The 25,003-nt window shown below is 40.0% G+C and overlaps 1 protein-coding gene across 7 annotated transcripts; it reads right to left on the bottom strand.

Annotated features, from left to right (window-relative positions):
* Positions 1 to 315: 315 nt before the first annotated feature.
* Positions 316 to 24,527, bottom strand: LOC103987923 (transcription factor IIIB 60 kDa subunit). 7 transcript variants are annotated; one of them, XM_065157191.1, is made up of 23 exons: positions 24,458 to 24,523; positions 23,684 to 23,811; positions 23,483 to 23,605; positions 22,976 to 23,013; positions 22,401 to 22,491; positions 22,173 to 22,254; positions 21,988 to 22,063; positions 20,570 to 20,655; positions 20,408 to 20,484; positions 17,247 to 17,303; positions 17,020 to 17,132; positions 11,135 to 11,214; positions 10,936 to 11,022; positions 9,640 to 9,720; positions 8,435 to 8,581; positions 8,192 to 8,347; positions 6,676 to 6,754; positions 6,438 to 6,535; positions 6,195 to 6,275; positions 5,975 to 6,112; positions 1,751 to 1,840; positions 1,567 to 1,614; positions 316 to 856 (listed from the first exon to the last, which is right to left on the bottom strand). In XM_065157191.1, the coding sequence occupies exons 5-23, from the start codon at positions 22,463 to 22,465 to the stop codon at positions 632 to 634; spliced, it is 1,866 nt and encodes a 621-aa protein (XP_065013263.1). In that variant the 5' UTR covers positions 22,466 to 22,491; positions 22,976 to 23,013; positions 23,483 to 23,605; positions 23,684 to 23,811; positions 24,458 to 24,523; the 3' UTR covers positions 316 to 631. The 7 variants fall into 7 exon arrangements, with proteins under 7 accessions (XP_065013263.1, XP_018683415.1, XP_018683418.1 ...); XM_018827870.2 differs by having other exon boundaries at positions 23,483 to 23,811; XM_018827873.2 differs by having other exon boundaries at positions 6,438 to 6,526; positions 23,483 to 23,811.
* Positions 24,528 to 25,003: the final 476 nt, after the last annotated feature.

The raw sequence follows: 25,003 nt of genomic DNA, 5'->3' as shown, positions 1-25,003 counted from the left end.
ACTTTGGGTCGTCGTTCACCTACTTTTCTTGGTCTGAGCTTCCAAACATCAAGTGCTTGTCTTGACATCATCCCTTCTTTGTTCCTATAACGACTTATTTCTGTTAGCCGGTCATATCAGGTGATGTAAAAACCCTCGACTTTATCGGTAGGGCAATTACTTTGTGAGATAGCGTGTAGCTATAACTACATAACAATTTTTATGCATGGCTTGGGATCAAACAGTAATTATATAACATTACTATCATCACATAACATCACTTTCGCATCCCAATCTGTGGGCCCACAACATGCCACATGAAAGCTCACAATGATGTGTAACGGAAATACATAATTATATAAACTTAATAATATTCACAAAGCTCACAAACACAGTAACCTCAGACTACCGCTAATTACAACTACTAAGTTGTTATTAAGTCAGGGATACAGCTATAGTAACTCTAGTCAATGCACCATCGACTCAAAAACCCAGCAAGCGTTGCATTATAAAGAATAATGTAAAAAAGAAGAAGAATTAAATAGGATAAAATAAATAGCAGATAAATCTACAGGAGAGGCAGCAGTCACTTCAACATGTAGCTAGAAGAGTCTTACTGGATAGAGGGAGCGTGTAAGATCACGTTATGCCATCACGAAAAATCAAAATCCTCGTCATACCCATAATCTTCATCACCAATCCCATTGTAATCATCATAACTGACTTCTGCAAAATTGTGGTCTTCAAATTCTTCAGGCCTGTCACCATCCTCCGTAGCACCTGGATCAACTCCATGATTCTCAATGTTGTCATGGAGATTGTAAGGATCAGCGGCATCTGATTCGATTTTTTGCTTTTTCCCATTGTCTTGTTCAGACTGTTGAAAACACATGATCACTAAGGCAGAATAAAAATCTAAAACTACATTTAAAGAAACATTTCTTTCATAATAATTCCCAGTGCATTGCATTTAGTATATCATTTTGCATTTACTAGGTGGTATATCTATTGACAGTCCAAACTACTATTCCAAGAAGCTCATAAGATGCAGAAATGTCGATACAAAGGTCAACCTTACATATTGCAATATTTTGCACTACCTGTGAAGTCTACCAGGATTCTTCCGTAACGATAATGAGAGAGCTGATAGAACATCATTATTCATTCCTTAACTCCCAGTGCGTCAAAAGAAAAAGAAAAGTTCTAATGGGACCAATGCAACTCTTGGATATGTACTTTAAAGCAGAAAGATTCAGAGACTAATATCAGTTATTTCTAGAAATGCATTGTGTATTTGGAATCTCCTGTTCAATGTAAGAAGCATGTCTGTTGCCAAAAATATCTAATTTAAAATTGAGATATTGCAACACTAGGTGATAGTTCAATATAAACTAATTTTTACAAAAAACAACAAGATTCTTAAACTACAAGAGATGTATGATGAAATGATCTATAACAATGCTTTAACTACACAAAAAAATTAAGAGCATTTCTCCTGGTACATCAAATAATTGTGTGGCATAAACATGAAGAAATTGCAGTTCTTAGCATAAAAAAAGCTCATTAAGAGAAGGGACAAAGAATTACAGTGTATAGAGCTTCCAATGCTTCATAATTGACTTTCGAACTGAAGGTCTGTAGAAAAAAAAAGGCATATTGATTAGACAATAGAAAATGTTGAAATCCATGAAACGATATGAACACTAGCAAAAATCTCCCATTATCGCAAGCACATGCAATGACAACCTATTAAGTTGACAAGAAAGAGCACCTTTTTCTTGAGCATCTGACGGGTTGCTTCGAGAGGAGTCTGAGCAGGAGCTGCATTCTTGGATTCCTCGGCACGTCTCTTTTTTCGTTCCTGTATCCGAGATTGCATTATAGCAGAAAAAAAAGGTGCAAAAACAACTTTGATCATATTTCAAATGAGAAATATTTAGAATGTGAATACACCATCACAAAAAACAAATATACCAAAAGCGAACAAATTTGACAATAAAATTTCAAACGTCTGTTTTCGGCACAATATGATTGTTGTAACCAAGGTTTTAAAAACTGAACTGTACCAGTGCTAACTGTTTAGTAGACCAGGCAATTTCTCCCATCTGGTTTGTGTTAGGACTCTAGCTAGGAGAGTCCTAATTGAGAGGGACATTCATGTAAAACCTACCTAAGTCAACCCCTATTAAAGATGTGAAGTGGCCGGCTAGGGTTAGGAGGTTATTTCTTAGAGAAGAATAAGAAGTTGTAAAGGAATAGGAGTCTTGAGTAGGAGTCCTATTAGGAGTTGGTTAGAAGTAGGAGTCTTGATTAGGAGTCATATTAGGAGTTGGTTAGAAGTAGGAGTCTTAAGTAAGAGTCCTATTAGGAGTTAGGGTTTAGAAGCCCTATAAATAGTCATGTATTCCACCTCTTTTCATAAGCAATAGATGAATCTTTTCTGCAGCCTTTGAGCAGCAACTTGGAGGAAGGAACCCCTATATAGTTCCAAGGAGGCCGATCCCCTAAAGAGATCAACCCCAAGTTTAGAATCTGCAAGGTTTCTAACAGTTTGACACCAAGCACACCCGGTAAGCTAATTGGTACCAAGCGATACTGATCGTACACCTACTGCCTGGTAACCATACACCAGGTGCCTGGTAACCATACACCTGGCTAACTAGTACTGGTATCAACTGTATCCTGTTTTTTTTTACCTTTAGCTCCTTCTTACACTGCTACTTCTTCTCATCCTACCTGCCAGTCACTGTTGGCTCCTTCCCACTATAGCTCTCACTCCTCTTTATTTGCATCCTTATTTCCATCCTTTCTCCCCCTTTTTTTCTCCCTTCGCTAGCAATGGTCTGACTGGCACTGTTCAATAAAATATCCGGTATACACCATACAGTACCAACATTGTACCAGTGACCATCAACCATTGCCGTACCGGATCAAAATCTTAATCCTTCATTGTAATGCTATCCTTCACAATTCACAAACTTATACAAACTCTTGGAACCATAAGCCACTATCCCTGGAGTTAAAAGACGAGACACCCAATCAAAAACAACATAGGAGTTACTAGGATAAGGTTGATCTATGAGAGACATATGGAGCACTATCTGACACCCAAATGTTTCTGACCACCAAGTCCTGCAACATAAGCTGAAAACATAACCTTATTGCGCTGATTGAGGCTTGTCAAAATAAAATCAGCACTACTTAACACTGATAGAGGACACATCTGCCAGCAAACAAGAATCAATAGACAATAGCTGTTTTCTTATATACTAGAAACATATGAACCTCATCCCATCAAAGTTTGAATCAAAGTATTCGGTAAAAACGATCAGCCTCTTCAGATTTGGATGGAGAGGCAGATTAGCCGAGTTTGACTGGACTGCTTATCATCAAAGTCATATAGTAGGCATCTGTATACTTGAGCCTGATGTTTCACTCGCTCACTCACTAAAAGAAATTCCTAATTGGACTCTAAAAAGTCTTCTGTGCTGCTGAATACAAGGGAAGATTGATGGAGTGTTCCTTGCAAGAGAACTAATAAAATTCTTACAAGGCTTTTCAGAAGAGCCACATTTGAGAGACGGTTGCTAATATGTCAGTGACTGTCATGACACAAAAAGTATATGTTTATCATAAATCCGTTTCTTCTCAATGTTTGTGACCAGTGGACCACACCTCACCTATCCATTTCTACACATGTTTCTAATGCCAACATTTTCTCTTCTAATCCTCTGACCACCCAACTATGGTCCTAATAGGCAATAGCTACTATATTGCAAGCTTTTAGGACCAGTATATGCTATGGTTGCTGCATGATTGCTTGAACAAGATCACCTCAGCCTCTTCAGCCACCATCCCACCTCATACCATGTCCTTTTCTTAATGAATCTGTAGGCTGGGACATATATGAATTACAAATCAAGTTAAAGTCCTCACAGAGGTGCAGTGCCAAGCAATTTTGCACAATATGTTTCTAGGAGTTGTACCAGTACAAGTTAAAAAAATTATTCCATCCAATGATAACAATTAATAGGAGTGAGCGAGGGCCTCAAAAAAAAAAAAAAAATTCAGATGTTAGACATCTTGATTATTCTTGAAAGAAATATGAGACAGACTTGTTTATCACTATCAAGTCTATATACGGATGTAAACAGATTGAGCCCAATCACATCAGGATTAATCAATATCCGATCTCTGGTGGCTGGAGTACATGATCCAAATTAAGAAATATTTATTATGTTACCATTTTAAATATATATATAGGTGGACAAAAGAGCTACCATAGTGTATATATTACATGTTATATATGATATTATATGATACCATATGGAATTGGATGAAGAAATTTTCAGATCAGATGGATCCAATCTATATCTGGTCAGATTATAAAAAGGATCATCGAATCAGGTCACTGTTTGAATCATCAGATCATTAACTGAATATATATCCAATTCTGACAGGATCACATCTTGAATTGGGTCAAAAGTGATCCATTGACAGTCATATAAATGAAGAATGAACAGCACCATCAGATACCAAGTGAAACCAGTATCCAATTTATGAATCATCTAGTAGGTCAAACTATTGAAGAAGGTGCATCGGTGGTATATATTTGGAGGGGAAAATTTTTGAAGCCCATAGATTATGTTATAGGAGGTAACTTGGCTGCTGTCTTAAAAAAAGAGAAGCCTCTCCTAGCTTTCCGCCTGATTTGATTGCTAATCTCTCGTTATCTGATTCTACTTTCTTTGCTCCTTGCTTTTCCTTCTTACAGTAATATCTCTCTGCATGACTAGATTTGATAATAATTTGCCACATGTTGAATACATATATTCAGATCTAAAATTCCTGCAGGTTTCTCTTTTGTAGCTGGTTTGATAGTTTTCTAACAGAATATTAGATACTACTTACTAAATTTTTTAGAGAAGACTTGTGTGAATAACTTTTGTACTATATATATATAGTTTTTAATTTGGGAGCATAATCACATTGGTAATGTCTTTGCAACAGGAATCAACAAACAGTTAACTGTTCCAGAAGCTTACAATCTGCCACACATTTTCATCCTGATCTGCAGGCCCTTTCAATTGTGTCCTGCATCCTCAGGTATCCTACTCCATGGCAATCTCATGCTATAATTATATAGGCAATTATGCAACTAGCAGATGACATATGCAAAAGACTCGTAAAATAAAAGATAATAATTACAAAAACATTTCCATATATCTTATCAACTATTTTGCAGCTTCTGACAATCATTTCTTATTGTACTAGATGGAGATGCCTTCATCAGAACATTTGTATTTATTGCCCATCAAAACAAAATTAATCGTTAACTTCCGGATCCAACACCAATATTGCTTTGTGGTCAATAAATTTTCCCAAGAGTTTCATACTTCCTTGATTTCCTTGGGCAAGCACAATTATATCTACAAAGTCATGTATCAACAAGAAACACAACAATAAAGCTTAAGCTGCCTCCTCAATGAATTTGGAATGGATCTCGGGCGCAAACAATTCCTCATAAAGCCACAAATAATGAAGACCTATAGAACCTTCTGGAAATAGGTAGCCATGAAAAGGTCTTGTTGCCCGTCTATTTGTTTGCATAAATGACTCCATATTTAAATTTTTTTCTCCATAAGGGGAAAAAGTGAAGGGCATCCCAGGATGTATGCCCCTCTCGAAAAATAAGTTGATATTTTTAAGCAACTATCCATTTGCGAATAATTATCCTCACATAATAGATGCTATTTGAAGGAGTCAAAACTTAGATTCAGATTTTCTTCTTATAAAAGGACAAAGCAATTTTCTTAGCACTGGTGAAAAATTAGAGAAAATGTACAAAGAAAATGGAAAAGAACTAGCAATTTAAGGACATATTTGGGAAAAATACAAGATTCCTAAAGCCCTAGATTAGCAATTTGAAAGAAAAAAGCCACATAAACAACAATTGAATTATGTACCATGCCACCAAGTCATTAATCATCAGTACCTTTCTGGACTTTGCTAGGGCTGCTGCAGTTGCTTCAGCAAGTTCCTTTGCAGCTAAAACATCTTCTGTACCATCTGCAAAATTAGCTTCATAAGCCTCCTTGGCAGCTGCAACAGCTGCTTCCTTGGCCGCTTGTTCCTGCAAAGATTTGACTTCAACAAATCAGATTTATTAATCAAGGATATACCTAATCAACACACTATAAATTGACCCTCATCACCTCAAGATACTCTTTGTTCATTTCTTCCCATATAATCTTTTTAAGTTCCTTCTCTTCCTCATTGTGTAGATATCCATTAACCTAGAAAAAAAATATACTGATTCAGATAGAATCAAAACTCTTCCATATATGCAGACATTGCTGGTGGACAACCACTAAAAGAACAGGTGCAATATAGAGATATCTATAACTCAAACTCTGAGCTTGGCGTCCACAAAAAAATTTCTATCAAATATGACATACCTCAACATCATCAATATCAGAAAAATTTTCTGTCTCATCATCTGCTGTGTCGTCTAAATCCTGTTGTTCTGAGTCCAAAGAGTTGTCTCCTGCAGATCCTTGCAAAAACAGAGAATTTCCCAACCAAGTCATTACTGTTTGTAGTAGAATACATACCAAAAAAGGACAATAGATGTTAGTGGGCTTGATAGTTCGATGATTTCTTTAAATAAAGATTTTGTGCAACTAGTGATGGTACCAGCACTTTCAGGGTCATTTGTTGTTTTCCCTTCGGCTTGGCCAATATCTGGAATTTTAGCAGAACCGTTTTCCTTGTCCTGGAAAAATATGCCACCACAGATGACATCAAACTAGAATAGGATACCAATAAACGGCAACTGTCTTACATGATACAGATCCACATGCAAGAGTAGCACAAACAATTTCCAGATCAGTCATGATACTCTGAGATAGTTTTAGATATTCCCAATGGTGATTCTGGACTATAGAAGTGATGCATACCGCCATTACTTTATGGAAACTCATACAACAATAGAAAATTCCTAATTGATAATATTGACATGAATGTGGAAAAGCTAGAAAAAAAGCTTAAAAAGGAACAGAATATGCAATGCATGAGGTGTCCCCCCATAATATAAGATGCTTTATTAAATGTTGAACAAAGGTGGCAGGGAATCTGGTCAGTTTCAGAACGTAATGTCAATGGCATGATGATTCTGGCACCTGATATGGTGGCAAAAACAAACTATCACTAGTTTTACATCTTTGGCTTTCATAAAATAAACATGAACATAGTCTTTTATGGAAATGATTAACAGGTAAATAAAAATATATTGTTGTTATAAGGACCTTAACTATCAAAATACAAAATGGTGCAAGAAAAGGCTGTGAGGATGTTCATTTGCGTAATGAATAAAAAAAAGAGGAAAAACCCAAATTAGGAAATTAAAATGATACGATGCATAATTCATGAATCAAGTAGAAAAAGGTACATCATAGTGATGTCAAGTTGGGCCTAAGAATGCCTATGATATCAAACATGGCTTAAAAACAGGGCAATCCCAACTACGAAGAAGATGAAGAACATCTCAACGGTCCTTCCACTTGCAGAAAACCCCAACTTAGGTTTTGCTTCTTTAAATTAAGTTCTACACTGTAGGTAATCCTCCTCAAATTTTGACTTTGTCAAAGAAGTAATCTCTGAATTATTTGGTATAATTCTCAATATTTTCATTTTAAAGTTTAGCTGTCTTTTATTATATTATAGTTTCATTTGGATCATGTACTACACATTGTTCAGTGAATCCATAGGCTTCTTTATCAATTGCTATGATCTCTTAATTATTCTTAAATTATTCCTGATTTATCTATATTTGTTCTGGCTATTCTTTTTCTTAATTTTTAAGTTATCATTTTTCTGAAACACCATTTGGCAATCTGATTTAGCAGATACTATCTAATGATATCAAATTCAGTTGCCAAAGCCTGAAACTGATCTTGATCTTTCAAACTTAATATGTAAAAAAAGATCAATCTACACAGGAGTAAGGTTCTCAAACTTTTTTCCGATCCAAGAGCCCTTTGAAGTTTAAAAAATTCACCAACCCAGGTGTAGATAAAAAGACACCACAAGTCATACAAATAAAAGCATATAATGCATGAAAGAATCCAATCTTATATGGTTTTTTGGTTAAAAGTGAAATACTGACAAAAAAAAAAAATGTAAACAAGCAAAATGTTAGCTGATGGCACACATGAATAGATCCGCTCTTCTCATAAGTATGGTGATTATCTAGGTTGGAGTCTCTCATCTTTTTCTCCTTTTCTTCCTTTTCCATCCTGCGCCGCTCAGCTTGCTGAAAGGCTGGAGGTTCAGCACCACCTTGAAGTCCTCCTGATATTTTAATGAACTGCAGAAAAAAAAAAAAAGAAACACCAGTGTGAACAGTGGTTAACATTAAGATAAAATTTTGAAGGAAAAAAAAACTAGGATGTACCTTATCATAGCATTTTCTGCAAAGTCCATGTGCAAAATGAGGCACCTCGGAATCTTTATGTTTACACAGAACTTTACCCGCCTTAGGCAATTGGTCTAGCTCACTCTCTGCATTTAGTTCATCAGCTGTTGCAAGGAACTCCTCTATCTAAGGACATTACAAGAAAATGGGTAACCCTGAAATCTCAGGAAGAATTCCTCAAACAAATAATTGCTTATAAGAACTATCAATCATAACAAATGCAAGCACAGATGATTAGTTGCCGGCCTTTAGATACAGCATTATCCAAAAATCTTTGTTTTGTCAATTGCCAGTGTGGTTACAGTGGTACTTCAAAAGGCCATGTGACACCTTTTGTGTCTGTGTCCCTTATGAGCCTCTCAAACCAAATAATGTCAGCCATATGGATAATTTAGCCCAATTCACCTTAACAGGCACTTAATTGTTGCCACCTTAAACATACCATGAACCAATGACTTTTCACTGTATCTATCCATGTAGCTACATTATCAAAATTCTCAACTTACCAACTTAAATTCTGGGCACGTTACTTCCTTGATCTTTATCATTTTTACATAAAGGATAGCTGACATTAAGGACATTCATATGAACAGTCACAAGCAACTCATAAAGCAGACTGTGGGCAGCAACCTTATGTCCCTTCTTGGATCTACTTACCTGATCTTACAAAAAAGAAGCTTGTACTCCTGCATATCTCTAGACATCTAAGTGCACAGTCTAAGCTTAATTACCTAAAATTTAAGATAATGGTTCGCAGGGCCTGATGGAAAATCATTAACACCTGGATATGTGGAATATCTGATTATTATGGCGATTTGTCACATTCAATTGGTTGGATAGTAAACAAAAAGGTTTTTACATGGATGACATCAGCTTAATAGTTGGTGGAATGACAAATGTCACCTGTACCATACCAGTCAAACCTGTTGCCAAAATCAATATTACATCAAGATTTAATCTTTGAAAAATTATGCCAGTATGTTTTGTTCAGGACATGCAACAGATGATAGCAATCAGAGAACCAAGAATTCTGAAACAGATTGAAATGTTAAGAAAAACTCATTCATATTAAAATATGCAGCATAAGTTATTAAAGACCAATGAGTCTTTGACATAAATTAACTTGTAAGCATCATATCCAGTCAAACTTTCACTTAATACTCATCGTAGTCAGAGAAACTTACTGTTAAGCTGCCAGACTCTGTATTTTCAAACTCAATCAGCCGTTTGGTCAAAGTTGCTTCACAAACATGTACAACTGAGACCTGATTAAACAAGAAGGATGTGTTGCAGCAGTTGGCAAAAGAAACAAGAATCAAAGATTTAAAGCGATATTTGTGTTTAAATATCATAGAGAGATATATTTATAAAGCCACTAGGAAAGCCTTCCATTAGTTTTAACAAAAACTAAAATATACAAATAAAAAAAAAATTGAATATCAGAACTACAAAGCACACAGTTGAAGGTAAAAATCAATTTAGCTGACTTTATGACTAAACATTAGATGTTAAACTCTAGAGTCTGTGCCTTTGCAAGGATTTCTGAGGCTTCCAGGCCAAATAATGACAATCTTGGACCATCATGTAGGACAAGATGACAAAGCATGTGACATTGCTTGCTCTCTTGGAGGTCTTCAACAAATCTGTTAACCTTAATATATTTGAAACAAATTCTGACAGTTTCAGTAAGACATGGATTTGACTTACCTTGTAAAAGAGGTTCTCAGTTGGAATAAGAGAAATAATTATTGCTACACATCCCTTTTCCTTCTTTTCACAAGCAAGATGTGAATAAAAAGGAGATTTCCAATTAGTTAATTATATGTTTTGAGGGTCATGGATGGAAAGGGTATGACTACAGAAAATTCTACCAATTGTTTGTCTTTCACCAATATCTCCTCTCTTAACCTTAGATTTTTCAACTGTATCCCCATTTTCCCTCTTTCATATGTAAAACGTCATCAAGTAATCTTTTCTTCTGATTGTTCCCTCCAACAGATTACAATTTTGTGGCAAGGGGCACATGCCATGTTGTGTTGGACAAAAAATATCCTAGTCATGTGTCAGCATGACCAATATGGATCAACACTGTTTGGAACAATTTGACCTGGCCCGATAACATGATAAACCTTAATATTTTTAAAATAATATGATAGTCATTGTTTTCCATAACATCATATATCTTTCAGCTTCTTCCTCTTGACAGCATTTCTGTTCTGTTATTCTAACACCATAACAGCATTCTTTTACTTAAAAAACATTTTCACAATGTAGTCACTAATTGGCCTGCAGACTTAGCATATCAAGTCACTAATTCCTCCATAAACCTAAGAAGAACAGGATAACTAATTTACCAAGAAACAGAAGATCATAATTGACAATTTTTGTGTGCCAAATTTGCTATCATATTCTAAAGAAATTCATATTAACAATCAACCTTATATCTCATAGTGGAAGCAAACCTACAAAATTTTACTTACAACATCTATTTTGGAGTACTTGAGCCCATGAGAATGTGCAGATATGTACAGTGCTGCACCACATAATCCACTAGGTTTTCTCCCTGTCTAAAAATATAACATGATATAAGAGATAAAATAAAATCTATGATCTAATGCATTAATAATTAAATTTACAAACGAAAAAGATAGAACAAAATGCAAATAAAAAAATGTATACCTGCATCCAATCTCTCTTCATTCTTGCAATGATACGGAGAGCAGTTTCAGAAACTGCATTATTCTTTCTGCCCAATAACCCTACAATGCAAACCAAAATTTAAAATGATCTGTTATTTAAACTAATCTCAAAATTAACTCTTACAAATGACCAGGGAACATTATGAATGGAAATGAAAGGAATAAGCAGCTGTTTACAAAAAAACACTTAACTACTATACAAACCAATGATTTAAAAAGCGCTAGGCGCTAAGATCCCAAAATGCCCGAAGCGCTAGGCACTGGCCCGAGTAAAGCGAGGGACTTTGACAGTGTAACTTTTGGACGGGGAGAAAAGAATTGTGCCCGAGCTAAGTGAGGGGGAGAAAAGAACTGTTAAGAGGGGGAGAAAAAGTCATCGACAGTGTAACTTTCGGACGATAGCAGCGATAGTGGCAGACGATAACAATAGCAGTTGCAGAAGCTGCGAACAATGACGTCGTGGGCAGAGGAAGCTTTAGAGGTGCCTGTCGGTGGTGGAAGAAGCTGCGATCCTCTTTTTTGATGGTGGAAGGCGCTGCACATGGAAACAGAGGTGGCAGAAGGAAGCTGCAAACAAAGGCTAGGCCGTCAGATCCATCCATCGACAATAGAAGAAGCCGCGGTCCGTTGCGTCTATGGCGAAGGTAGTGGCGGTAAGTGTTGGCGGTGGAGACAAAAGCTGTGCTAGGGTTGATGGCTCGGGGTCGCGTGGGGGTGCAGGGTGTGGCTTTTGCTGGTAAGAAAGTGACTAGTTGGTTCAATCGAACCAACTAGCCGCTGTTTAACCGAACTAGATTTATAAGTCTGGTTCGATTGCTTAATTTGAATCGAGCGCTCGCCTAAGGCTCCCAGCACCTAGGTTCAGGCAAGCACCCAAGTGACACCTCACTGAAGCACGTCGCCTTATCACGGACTTAGCTGGTTTTGCCTAAGTCGTGCGGCACCCTTGCGTGTCCGTCCGCAAAGGTCAGCCTCCCCGAAGCCTCCCATTGTCCCTTAGGACCAACAAAAGAGAGAACGAGTTAGACAGAACGCCTCAGTCGGGATCCACAAGCAAACATCTCCGAAAAACACTTCATAGACAATGCAAATTACAAACAGACTTTACAAGCTCTGAACAGTGGCACAATAAAGGGTAAAATGGTCCATTACAGACCGAAAATCTCTCGCACGTGTTCACATGACACAACCTTTATTTACAAGCCTAAAGAGGCCACCAACCCAACTAAAATGGGACTATTAAGCCTTCGGCCGCCCCTCTAAATGCTGTACAAGGCATGAACATGCCAAAAGACACGGACATACATAAGCATTACATTAAACATCTTGTTTAGAAGTTTGTCCGTGACATTCTCCCCCACTTATTCCTTCGACGTCCTCGTTAAAGCCTTTGTCGACACTGCAACTCCTCGCCTTTGCTGAGTCTTCAATTTTCTTCTCCAGCTACAATGCGCCTCTTGGCTCCTAGCTGCTCTTCGCTGCTGTTTTTGAGTAGTCGAACCTTTGATCCGCCATGCTGCTTCAACTCACCAATGACTCTGACTCTGGTGTGGGGTTGGCTGAGTTGTGTTGATCCTTGTTGATTCCTGCGAATCCCCCAGATGAAGGAAAAGACCATCCTTACTGCGCCAGTCTCTCAAATGCCTCATGCTGCTTGAACTGGGTGGATGCTTGTTGGAGCTTTAACGAGCATCGTCTCGCAAACTTCTAAAGTTTTGGGTCCTTCCTCCACAATATTTGCTCATTGACTCTTCTTTCGCTTAGTTGTCACATCCAAGTAGATTCGCATCACTTCCGCTTTCGATTGGCATTTCGTTGGGAAATGAAGCGGACAATCTACTCTCAGTAGCACTGATCACCGTTGGTGAGGATTTGACAACTATTGTCTTCCATTATCTTCGAAGGGTCTTTGAACTTGTGCAGAGCTCCTCTACTGGATACATAAGAGAATTGGGGTACTCGGTTTCGCCCATTCTCTTAAGGGTTGAGAAGGCAAAGGTTACTTGACTTTGCCCGCCTCCTCGAGGTTGTACTCCATGCATCGAGCTGGTTACTAGCCTTCGCCTGCTCTTTGCTCACACTTCTGAAGCACTTGAAGTGTTTGCACTCCTTGCGTTGAGTTAGTTACTGTGATTCACCTTCTCAATGCCATCGAACTTCTGGAATGCAAGAAGTTTTCACCCCAACTTGGAGTAATTCTCTCATAGGTTTGGTCGCCTCTGGGATTGTACCGTCTTCTCCATCAACCCTGCCGCCTACTCCACTGAGTAGCAAAGGTACAGCACCGCGTACTGCCTGCTTCGTTCCTTGGTTATGCACTCTTGCATGACCCGAAGTCCTTCACTTTCGGCTATCTTGATGAGCTCATTGACACTGGTCTTACGAAGTTCCTCGGCCTCTGCCCTTCAGCCTTGTCTCGGTACTTGGAGATTGCCTCTGCATGCTCCACCTCCTCGGCCCCTTTCACGACCAAGCGCTCTCCCTCCATGAGAGCAAGGGATCAATGACTTTCACGGAAGTCCCGCCTCTGCGGTACCATGGCGCTGCCATGTCCATGGCCCTACTATCCGTCACCTCGCATCTGCATCCCTTTTCTTCACGATCAGTAGATATGTCTCCGTGGCACTCCTCTGAGTCCACCTCCATTCTAACTGATGCTTGATTTTGGGTAGCTAAGTCCCTCTGGACTCGTCGTCGCTTCCTCGCCCCTTTCGACCCCCTGCTTCAACACCTCTGTGTTCTCCAAGCAGTCTGTTTGGTCGATGGAAAGACAAACTGCAACTCCCATGCATGGCCTCTGCCATCACGTTGTAGGGTTTGCACCGATTCTGTTCTCCTTAGCTTCCTTGGTAGCAACGTTCGCTTACTCGACCTTGTCCTCTGACTTGCCGGGCTCCCTTAAGCGAATATGAGCTCTGGAGCAGTCCAACTCTCCAGTTGCTTCGATCATACCTCTGCATGATCAAGTCCCTCCCATGGAACTCACTGGTACTTACATTCGAACTTTTCCCTTGGTGGAACACAGCCCCCATATGCTGATGACCAAGATTTTCATCCGATGCAAAATTCGATGCACGCCCGAAAGACCTGCCTCTGCGATACCATGGCCTTCACTCCTTGAATCCATAGCCCTTCTTGTCGTCGTGTTGTTCACCGAAGTGGAGCTCCCAGTAGCTCCCGATCATACCTCCGTATGATCTAGTCCCTCACGGGACTATGTCATGTGTATCGCATTGCCACGAACTGTTCCACCACGATCCGCTGCACCATGTCGCCTCCTGGTGACATCTCCATTGCATTCTGATCCTTGTGGAATAAACTCGAATTGTGAACCCTCCATGTGTGGCCTCTGCCAATATATCGCAGGGTCTCCTCCACCTTCGATTTTGTTCGCTCCTTTGGCAATCGACCTTCATCCACCCACTCTTGGGTCACACCTAGATGAAGCACCGCTCTAAGACAGTCCGTCGCCTAGTAGCTCCTGAAGTCCACCGACTTCACTGTAGTTTATGCACCATTGTCTGGATCCTGGGCGTCTGCCCCTACCAGCACAATCTCCGCTGCGCACCGCTTCCTTCATGGCAACTTGAATGGCAACACTGTAGCATATTCTTCAAGAGTACCCACCTCTGAGTCCTCTTGCCCCGTGCTAAGGCCTCCCGAACCCAACTTCGCCTCCGCAAATTGAGTCGCCTTAGTTCCTCCATCAAATGCTCCTCCGAGATAAGGTGCATGTGCCCAGAAGCTCCCTTCGTCTTTGGCACCATGCAAGATGAGTCCGCTCCGTCAGAATGAAGGACCCATAGAACAACATGATTCTACTCTTGCCTCTGCAAGAGTTCATGTCCTTGACCTCTGTCTAAGGAAAGCACCGTGTCTCCGCTCCATGTTCCAACTTCTATGCTGGCTCCCTTCATTCGGCTTGGGTACTTCGCCAAGTTACACCCAAGTTGCTCCGCTCCTCGTTTTTGCATTGAGTCGATGGTGGTCCTCACGCCCACCATTCCACGGGTCAGCCCTCCCTTGAGTCCGATCTCCATATCGACTCCAAGTGTGCCTTCATTTGTGTTGCTTTGGGTCGCTCCCCCACTTAATCTCGCAATGCATCCACCAATGCATTCTCTCAAGTGAGATCATGCGACGACTCCTCACCGCTTGCTCAGTCCATTGAGTTTCGTGGAGTCGTTGTTTGTTGAGGTACTCCTCCTCAACATGTGAGGTCCGTCTCACATGATTCTCCCTCTAGAGAGCCGGGACTTATCCCTCCTGGATAACTATCCCATTGGAGTAACATCTCTCTTCGTTTCGGAGACCACCATCCCCTTGGACTACTCCGATCTGCTGAACAAACTGTGCATTGTTCTGCCTCCTGCAAACGCACTTGCTAGATTGCGACTCCATGTCAATACAGCCCCCGTTACACCACTCAAGGCCTAGCAACATGTTGAACTCGTTGCACACTTCAGCCTCCTACGGACGTATCCTTCCCATGCCGAAGAGAAAGTTTCAATGCTCCATGGCGCCGAGTTTCGGTCGCCTTGGGACGACCACGAACATTCCATCGTCCGCATACAAGCCCATGCATGAGTACCAAATTCTTCGAGTTAGCAATTCCCTTCACCTCTGTGAGCTTTGCATAACTCTTTTGGTCGTTGCGCAACTCATTCCACCTTGCATGGTCTCATCCTTTACCAAGCGCCTTGCTTGTCTTAAGCATCATCAAGTATGGTTGTCAACGTTGAGCCGTAGCTCAAACTCAACCATCCCAACCTTTGTGCGCTCCGCATTCTTCCAAGCTTGCCTGTTCTCGTGGTGCCTCTTGCGCGAAGGGTTGGCCATTCCTCTGAATGCCAATGTCAGATGCCCGCTCCTCCGAGCGACTCCTTTTCCCTACATCTCCATGCCCGTTTTCCCCCAAACGGTCGCGCGTGTGCTGACTGCCCTCAACGCAGCCCCGCTAGGTCCCCCACGTTTGCATGTTAAGTGTTTCTATGAGTGCTTGTCCCGCTCTGATACCATCTGTCACGGACTTAGCTGATTTTGCCTAAGTCGTGCGGCACCCTTGCGTGTCCATCCGCAAAGGTCAGCCTCCCCGAAGCCTCCCATTGTCCCTTAGGACCAACAAAAGAGAGAACGGGTTAGAGAGAACGCCTCAATCGGGATCCACAAGCAAACATCTCCGAAAAACACTTCATAGACAATGCAAATTACAAACAGACTTTACAAGCTCTGAACAGTGGCACAACAAAGGGTAAAATGGTCCATTACAGACCGAAAATCTCTCGCACGTGTCCAGATGACACAACCTTTATTTACAAGCCTAAATAGGCCACCAACCCAACTAAAATGGGAATATTAAGTCTTCGGCCGCCCCTTTACATGCTGTACAAGGCATGAACATGCCAAAAGACACGGACATACATAAGCATTACATCAAACATCTTGTTTAGAAGTTTATCCGTGACAGCCTGGTCCATGCTTGAGGTGCTCAGGCAAGGCAAGGCCCTTGAGGCGCTCGGGCGCCTATTTAAACCGCTGATACAAACATAATACCAGAGGCAAATGTGTCGCTGCTTCAAATAGTTTGTCCACTACTGAAGAACCAAAGTTTTTGAGCAAATATAAATTTTCAAAAAGAATTATAAAATCGCTTAATAATCTTATATACACTGCAAATACAATGTTTATAATGAAATCACTTACTAATCTATTATACACCATTGTAAAATTATACTTTCACTTAATGAACTTTAGGATCTTCTCTGCAGCATAAGGATTTAAGTTCCTTATAAAAAGAAAATTAAGGTAGTTTTATAATGGAAAAAATAATTTACAGAAATAGTGTAAAAGATATAATGCACTTACGTTCTGTAAATCTGTGAATGAAAAGACTTGGATCTACTAATTTCTGAACAATTGGATGCTCCAAAAGGCTCAATGTTTTGCAAAGCTGCAAAAACACAGCACCTAACACATAACTGAAAAAAGATTACTTTAGAAAGCATGATAACCGATATTTATAGTGAAAAAGGACTACTATGTTTAATTAGTACAGAGGGCAAATAGACTGCAAAGAGCCAGATGCTTCATACACATTAATCTGCAAGTAGTCCGAAAAATCGATGAGAAGATATGCCTTTTTAGTTTGCCTGTATAAAGGACAATATAAATAGCTAAAGCGTCAATTCAATTTTGATACTTGATCCTTCAATTCACTGCAATAATAAAAAATAATAGTTCTTTCCTGCTTCCAAGCAACATCACTGCAGAAAACAATGTTTTTGTGTTGTCATGCACTTCCTACATATAATTTTCATGAGAGAAATAGAGAGCTAATACAACTATATGCTTTCGAAATGAAGATAAAACTGTATCCTTAAAGAATGCCACATAGGAAATGAATGTCATTAAATTTAACTAAGGAGAACTAAGAAGACATTTTGAGTCGAGTTAGCTATGACAGAAGCAATATAACCACAAAAGGCAATAAGCATGATTACATGCTGAGGAGGGTTACAAACCAGTGGGACTATTTAAGATAACAATTAGAATGGATTGCAGCAAATATGATTATAAATAATGTTTAACCATAAAAAAGAGAAGAGTTGGAATTCAAAAAATATCAGAGTTGTAAGAATATGTTCTATCCTACTTCAGCTCATTGCTTTAAATAAAGGGAGCAAAAGACCATTTATGATAAACCTGGAGGAGATTCCAGCTCCCTTTCTCTGAAAAGCAACATTTTACATTATTTTCCAAAAAAATTGATGAAAATCTGTTATCAAACAATAATATTTTGCAAGAGAAATTTTTTGGTTTAAAAGTTGCAAAAGGCCTGGTCCTTTTATAAGCTGTAGAAAGCAGTGATTTAAAATGGCGCTCGGGCGCTCGCATAGGTGCTCGGGTGAGGCGAGGCGAGGCCCGAGTGCCTCGCTTCACTTCCAGGCGGCGCGCTTCAAAGAGGCGTCGCCTGGGCTCTTGCACGAGCCCAGGCACTGGGCGCTTCGAGCGAGCGCCTGAGTTAAACCAGGCGACCGAACCGGGATTTTAGGTCTGGTTCGATCTCCGATAGTTAGTTAGTTCAATCGAACCAACTAAAACCTATATCAGCTGTCGCTGCCCAACCCTAACCCTGCTCGTTGCCGCTCCCGCTACTGCTGTCGCTCCTGCTCCCGCTGCTGCTGCCGCTGTCGTCGCTCGCCGCTCCCGCTGCCTCCTTACACTCCCGCTCCCGCTCCTGTTATCGCTTCCTCTTTTCTCAGTCAGCACCCCCTTACACTCCTCTTCCTTCTTCTCCTTCTATATACTATTAACAGTATACAATATACTGTTAACAGTATACTAATAATAGTATTTGTATTTATTAGATTAATAATATATTATTTTGATTTTAATACTGTTAATTTTCTTAATTTAATAACATATTTTTATTTAAAATTTTAACTCGTTTCGCTTGGGCGAGCGCCTCGACCGTTTTTGGACCTTAGCGCCTTTTGACACCTAGCGATTTTTAAATCACTGGTAGAAAGATGTCTCGAGTCTCTATTCTCAGTTACCAAAGGACCCTGAAACTTATCATTTCCTTGTGTTCTTGAACTGACCCTCAAAAGTGTCTGTGTACCTATCCACCTATCCAACTTCTGATGCTTTCTATGCCATATAAGAGTAACTAAATGACTGACATCTGATTCATCCACAAGGTAGTGGGAGAAGGTAACTGAACAAGCAATGATAGTCTTACAATCACAAGTCCCTCCACAAAAATAAATAAGAAAAAAAACCCCAACAGTTAAAATGTCTAAAAGTCCACTATCATTCAGTCAAACAAACCACCCAGACTTGACCCATTAAAGATAATTTATATGGTTCACAGATTAGGTCCAACTCAAGGAATCTTCAACATTAGCAAACCATATGATTCCCAGATGATTAGATTTTGCACAACATCGGCACTTCAAATTGCTTGTCAGCCATGTTAGATACATAAAAGAATTTTTTTAGTCAAATTTGCGGAACACACATTAAATAGGCATTCAAATTTGTGGAACCATCAAGCTGTCATACCTTCCATGCATTGTCCATGCTATCATGTAGCAAGTCTTCATGAAAACTTAAAAATGTTTACATAAAGTGATGTCAACCCCGATACAGAAGTGAACAGATAACTAAATTAGAATGCCAAACATTAAAGTCTTATAGCAACTCGTTGAAGGACAACTGATGAGTCGATTTCCAATTCCCTGCTGGATAAAGCCAATGAACGAAACTATCGTGGCTGCATTCAATATTAGGTTGGTTTCAGCAGTGACAATACCTTTAACCTGACAAGTGACCACTTAATGACCCACTTGGTTTCATGGATCATTTCAGAAGATCTTGACTGGCTGACAAGTTGGATCACGTTTCATCCAAGTGTATGTTTGTCCAACCAAACTCAATCCCATTTGATCCTTTTTTTTTCCTTAAAGAATACCTGCCATTACCTACCAGGAGGATCTAATTCGACCCACCCCAACCCAACACACCAGCTATATAAGATGGTTCAGATTTCACCCACATGAAGCCGAGGTTCAAATCATGCCTATATACAAATGGCAGCCTCGGTTCAATTTGAATTGAGTCAACTTGTCCACAGATCTAACTGGATTAAACACTCATGGTGTAAAGAATTTAACCCAGACAAGCAGCTAATGGCTTTCATAGTCCTGAATATTAATCAAAACTTCTAGAGGGTCCTCATAAAAAGAATCTCTATTCACATCTAAACATATGTTCCTCATAAACTTATGACATGCTATAGGTGGATCTAGTTTGAGCTGATGTGTTAGTGAACAGTGGATAATGTTCTGTAATCAGCAATGAGCAGTTGCTGGCCATCTGGACTAGAATAAAACTGATCCATCCAGAAACTCGATGTCATACTTGCTTTAGAAGCTTTTTTATCCTTTGTTTCCCTTAATCCAGATACATAGCACCAAGAAGTTGAAGTCATTCGGTGAATACATACTATAGCTTTTACATGGTGTAAACAAATGAAATATAAGGAGTAAATCCTTTTTCTTTGGAAAAAAAAACAAAAAAAACTTGCATATTACTTTAATCAAGTTGTCTACAAGAAAATAAGCAAAAAAAGGAAAGTGCCATCTCTTAAAACATAAAAAAAATACTTAATGGAGGCATGATAGAAACCATAACAGTGTGGCATGACTGATATTGGAACAATCATGTTCATATTTTAAAGTGTGTACCTCACCTACAAGCAATATAAAGACATGCAGCCGCAACTTGAGAAGTTCTACGTCCCTTGGTAAAATTCTTGTCAACAGCTATCTTCAGAGAATGGGAAATTGAGATTAAACTAATATGTTTATATCGCACTCACCACAAATCAAGCTTGAAGTTACACTTTGTGTACCTGATAAAAAGCATGAGCTTTGTTGATTATAGAGTCTCCACCACCAACACGCAGGCTATCAACAATATGCCTAATCTCATCTCTTCCTGGAGAAATAGGAGCGTAAACCAGATTGAGAATTAATCTTAAAACACTTGTGCACTGGAACAAAACGTAAACTGCACTTTTGGTAACATAAAGTTGATAAGAGACATTTACTTTTAATGCTTACATGGAGAAATAGGAAGGGGGAAGAATCAGATAAAGGATGTCTAAAAAAGATTATACATACAAGTAAAATGAAAATTACAGCTGTTTATAATATAAAATTGATATGCTTTTACTTTAGATGCATTAAGCATGATAAAATTTTGCTACTAGAACCAAAGTTAAATGCTGACACCAGCATACACATCCACATGGAGAGAATGGTAAAACTTGCAAACCCATTGATCGAATAACAGTTAATTTAGCACCAGTATTCTCATAAAAATTCAAAATGGTCTATTTCTTCATTAGCCTTTGGAATAAAATTTTTATACATTTAAGAGACAAAATTCTACAGTACACTTGAATTTAGAAGTCAGTAGCCGAAACTCAAAAGGTACAATAGGATTTGTAATTTCAGACATGCTATATTTCCATAATTCATTACAGCAAACAATAAGACTAGGTGAGATATGACAAGGGCCCAAGAACAGGCCACCAGTCATGGTTGTTCATTGTGCTTATTAGCTGCGAAAAAATTACAATGATCCAGAAACTTATACAGGAAAGTAAAGATTTCTAGACTTCATAGGCAACACTTGTTTTATGTATGCATCTGCAAACTAAAAATGGATGCAGAACCTAGTCATTAAGAACATCTCTATAGATGTGCACTAGTATGCAGAACATCTCTACTCATCTATGTTGTATCGAGTGGCATTTAAGGTTCATCTCTACAAGTATGGTCATGGGGCACTCGAGTGCTTTCCTAGGCGCCTGTGCAAGGAGAGGTGAGGCTCAAGCGCCTCTAAATTCTGCGTGCAAGGAGAGGTGAGGCTCAAGCGCCTCTAAATTCTGCGTGCAAGCAATCTTGATTGGGAGCCGCTTAAGCATGCGCCTGGCCCAGAAACTAGGTGGTCCAAGCAGTAGTCTGGCCCAAATCGACTTTGATTGAGCTTGAGTTAAACCTGAATTAGTTGATTTGATTCAACCAAGCAAGCAAGCTAACTTAACTTATTCACTCCCTCCCTCCCTCCCTAAAATCAGGCATACAATCCGATGCAAATGTAGTACCAAAAGTTGCAAAACTATCATAAGTTATGTTGTTGCAGAAGCATTATTTTGGTAGTTACCTAAGCTGAGAAAGATAAGATTAAACCTTGAGCAAAGACAAAGATAGTAGTCCTATATTCAACACCCATAAACAGATTAGGTCCTATATGCCAGCATACCCTTCATTAAAGTTCTTTCATGTGATGCAGAATATCCACTTTGAACACTATGCATGATGCTACCAGCGAATCGGCTCTGGAAAATGAAAAACAGAGCAGAATAGATAAGTTGACATATTAAAATAAAGAAAAGACCATAGGCTTTAAATGAATCTCGGAAATCCATGGGTTGACGCATGACAAACCTGACCACTGCTATCCTTCGCAAAGGTGGGCCCAGTAAAGTATATATCTTCATCAATAATCCTTCCACATAAGGCACAGCATCTAAAATATCATCATGGAAAAGCAATCATCCAAGAATAATATAACAATCTAAGTGTTTTAGCATTTCAGTGCCAATATAGATCTAATCAACAAACGTAACTAAAAACAATCAAGGAAAGAATAGAATGGAACAAAGAACCACTTACATGTATCCTTTATCAGGATCTCTAACGGTCGGGCATTCTTCAGCACAATGAGTACACCAACCCATTGAGGGAACCAACAACTTAAGACAACCTAAAAATGATTCCAAATTAGCTATTTCCATGAAATATTTCCATTTGAAAACTGAATAGATTGCCAATGTCTACCTCAATGTTCTGGTACCTAGTGAACCCAAGGAAGGATTAAAGACTATAATGTTCAAACTAGAAACGAAAAACAGTTTACGGGTTGGCCTGAGACTCTACAGCTATGGAATGAAACATTGTGGTGGTGGCAGTGTTGTCAAAAGTGCTAGGCCTTAAAAGATGCCAAAGTTCAAAAAATGCCCAAAGGGCACTCCCCCAAATGAGTGTCTCATCAATATAAAACTTATTTAAAAAATAATTAAGTAAAGTTACAATCATTAAGATGAAGATTGGATAATATATAAGTTCCATATCATTTTATATTCAAAATATCACAACTGAAACATCGAATTACATCAACTATCTAAAAAGCATTAAAGTGCTAAATTGCCCAAATCTAATAACAAAAATAAGAAAAAAAGAAAGCTTACCATCAAAAGTCCAAAGTCCAAGAACTTTGACAAGAATTCTAGAAGTGAGAATTCAAAATTCTATCAGCGACAAATTGGGTAATTGAGATAATTCATAAACTATTAATAACAAGAATTCATTACTGTTATTAACAACTATTAAATTCAGGCGGAGGCGAGGGAGGAGGCTGAGAACTGGAGGAGGGTTCCCAGAGAGGGGGAGGGAGGGCGGTGAAGGCAAGAGAGACAGGGAGGGGTTGCCCGTCCTGTGACGGCAGGGGAGGGAGAGAGGTAGAATAGGAGGTCGGCGAGGGGCTGAAAATGGCGGAAGAAAAGTGGAGGACGAGGAGGCAGGGACGCGGCTACCGGAAGAGAGACAGCCGGGAGAAAGAAGGAGAGCCAGGGGTCGGGGAGGTGGCTGCCGGAAGCCGGGGGAAAGCAGGAGAGCGACAGCGAGAGGGAACTGGGGAAGGGAGAGAGAGAGGGGAGAGGGAAAACTACGAGAGCGAGGAGGGAGAGAGAGGTCACCGTCCGCGAGAGGAGAGGTACCGCCGGTCGCCCGTCGTCTACAGGGAGGAGGAGAGCCGGTAGCGGTCGTCGGTCGCCGCGAAGGGCAGCACGGGATGAGGAGGGGGTTTGGGTTTTTACTGACTTCGATCAAATCAGACCGAGCGGCTGGAATCAGGATCTAACCAAACCAATTGATTCGAGCCAAGATCTTATCCAAACCTTAGCAATTTGATCAGATGCGCTGGGCCACCCGGCGCTCGCGTGGGCGGCGTCCAGGCCCACGCGCTTCGCCTAGGCGAGCGCTGGCAGGATGCAATACGAGGTGGCAAGAAGATGGCAGCAAGCACCTGCACGCAGAACGCGGATAACGGGGATGGCAAGAAGATACCAAAGAGCTTCCAGAAAGGAAGCAAAAAGCATCCAGCTTCAGGTTTACCCTAACTGACTGGTGCCAAAACAAAAACAAATCAGACAAAAAAAAAAGAAGAAAGAAAAAAGAATCCTTTCAAGAACATTCGCATTAAGATGAAAACCTTCAAGAAATCAAGAAAATATAACCAAAAGGAAAAACAAAATAGGGCAAAGAGAAGAGAGAGAGAGAGAGAGGATGAAAACTAAAGCCTTTAGGCAATCGCAAGATCGCGCTAGGCACAACAAGAAGCAAAAACCGTTCAAGAACCCTCAAAGGCTCAAACCAATATGCAAATGAAAACTAAAGCCGGTAGGCAATCGCCGAGATCGCAGTAGGCACATCACCATGCAAAAACCTTTCAAGAACCCTCAAACCAATACGCATACTATTTACCTGACAGAATTGGACCATCATACATCAACAAAACCATGTAAATGAACCGCAAGATCATTCGGAAGGACCTTCCGAATCAATCAAATGAAAACCCTCAGACCTCTAGAAATCAAGAAAACAGAACAAAGAAAAGAACAAGAAAACTAGGGCGAAGGGGAGGGAGAAAGGACGGAGAAAAGTAAGAGCACCTGAAGGAAGGCAGAAGACGAACCAACACCGCGGCGGCCGCGCACGAGGCCACGAACGAACGAGTGGGAAGGGCACCCGAGAGAGATTGGCGAGGCTGCTTATATAGGTTACGGTTCGAAGTGCGTCAGTTTCAACCCGACCCAATAACGCCCAGGGCTTCTTAAGGTCGCTTGGACTCTAATTGAGTTCGGTTCAATCCAGTCGAATTGAAACCCAATTTGCTCGGTTATTTAAGATTGGGTTCGAAGCTGTTTCCCGGATGGATGCAATCTGAATATAACGATCTGATACAATGTATAATGTATCCTTCCAATGCGCCCATCGATACACGTGCGTCTACAAACTCTGGACCAGACGATCTTAATCAGACGGTTATAGCGTATACCGTGACGGTGATATGACCCGAGAATCCACAACCACTCCCGAATCTGGTGCGCCACTGTATATGTAGTCTACCTCTCACCTTCCCACTCTCCTCCTCTTTATAATTATTTTCATATATTTTTTACTTCATTATTATTATTATTAACACAATACATATTTTT

Source organism: Musa acuminata, chromosome BXJ3-6 (genome assembly GCF_036884655.1).
Source record: "Musa acuminata AAA Group cultivar baxijiao chromosome BXJ3-6, Cavendish_Baxijiao_AAA, whole genome shotgun sequence".
NCBI lineage: Eukaryota > Viridiplantae > Streptophyta > Magnoliopsida > Zingiberales > Musaceae > Musa > Musa acuminata.
Note: the sequence above shows the minus strand (reverse complement) of the source record. Positions and strands in the feature narration are given on the sequence as shown.

Bases quoted from the DNA above. Each gene is read 5' to 3' on its own strand.
- LOC103987923 (XM_009406391.3), bottom strand. From the start codon at position 22,465: ATGGGTTGGTGTACTCATTGTGCTGAAGAATGCCCGACCGTTAGAGAT. The intron at 9,721-10,935 runs GTAAGTAAAATT...TTGTTTAATCAG, and splicing joins AGTACTCCAAAATAGATGTT to GTCTCAGTTGTACATGTTTG. The intron at 6,536-6,675 runs GTACCATCACTA...TGTTTTTGCAAG, and splicing joins AAATGACCCTGAAAGTGCTG to GATCTGCAGGAGACAACTCT.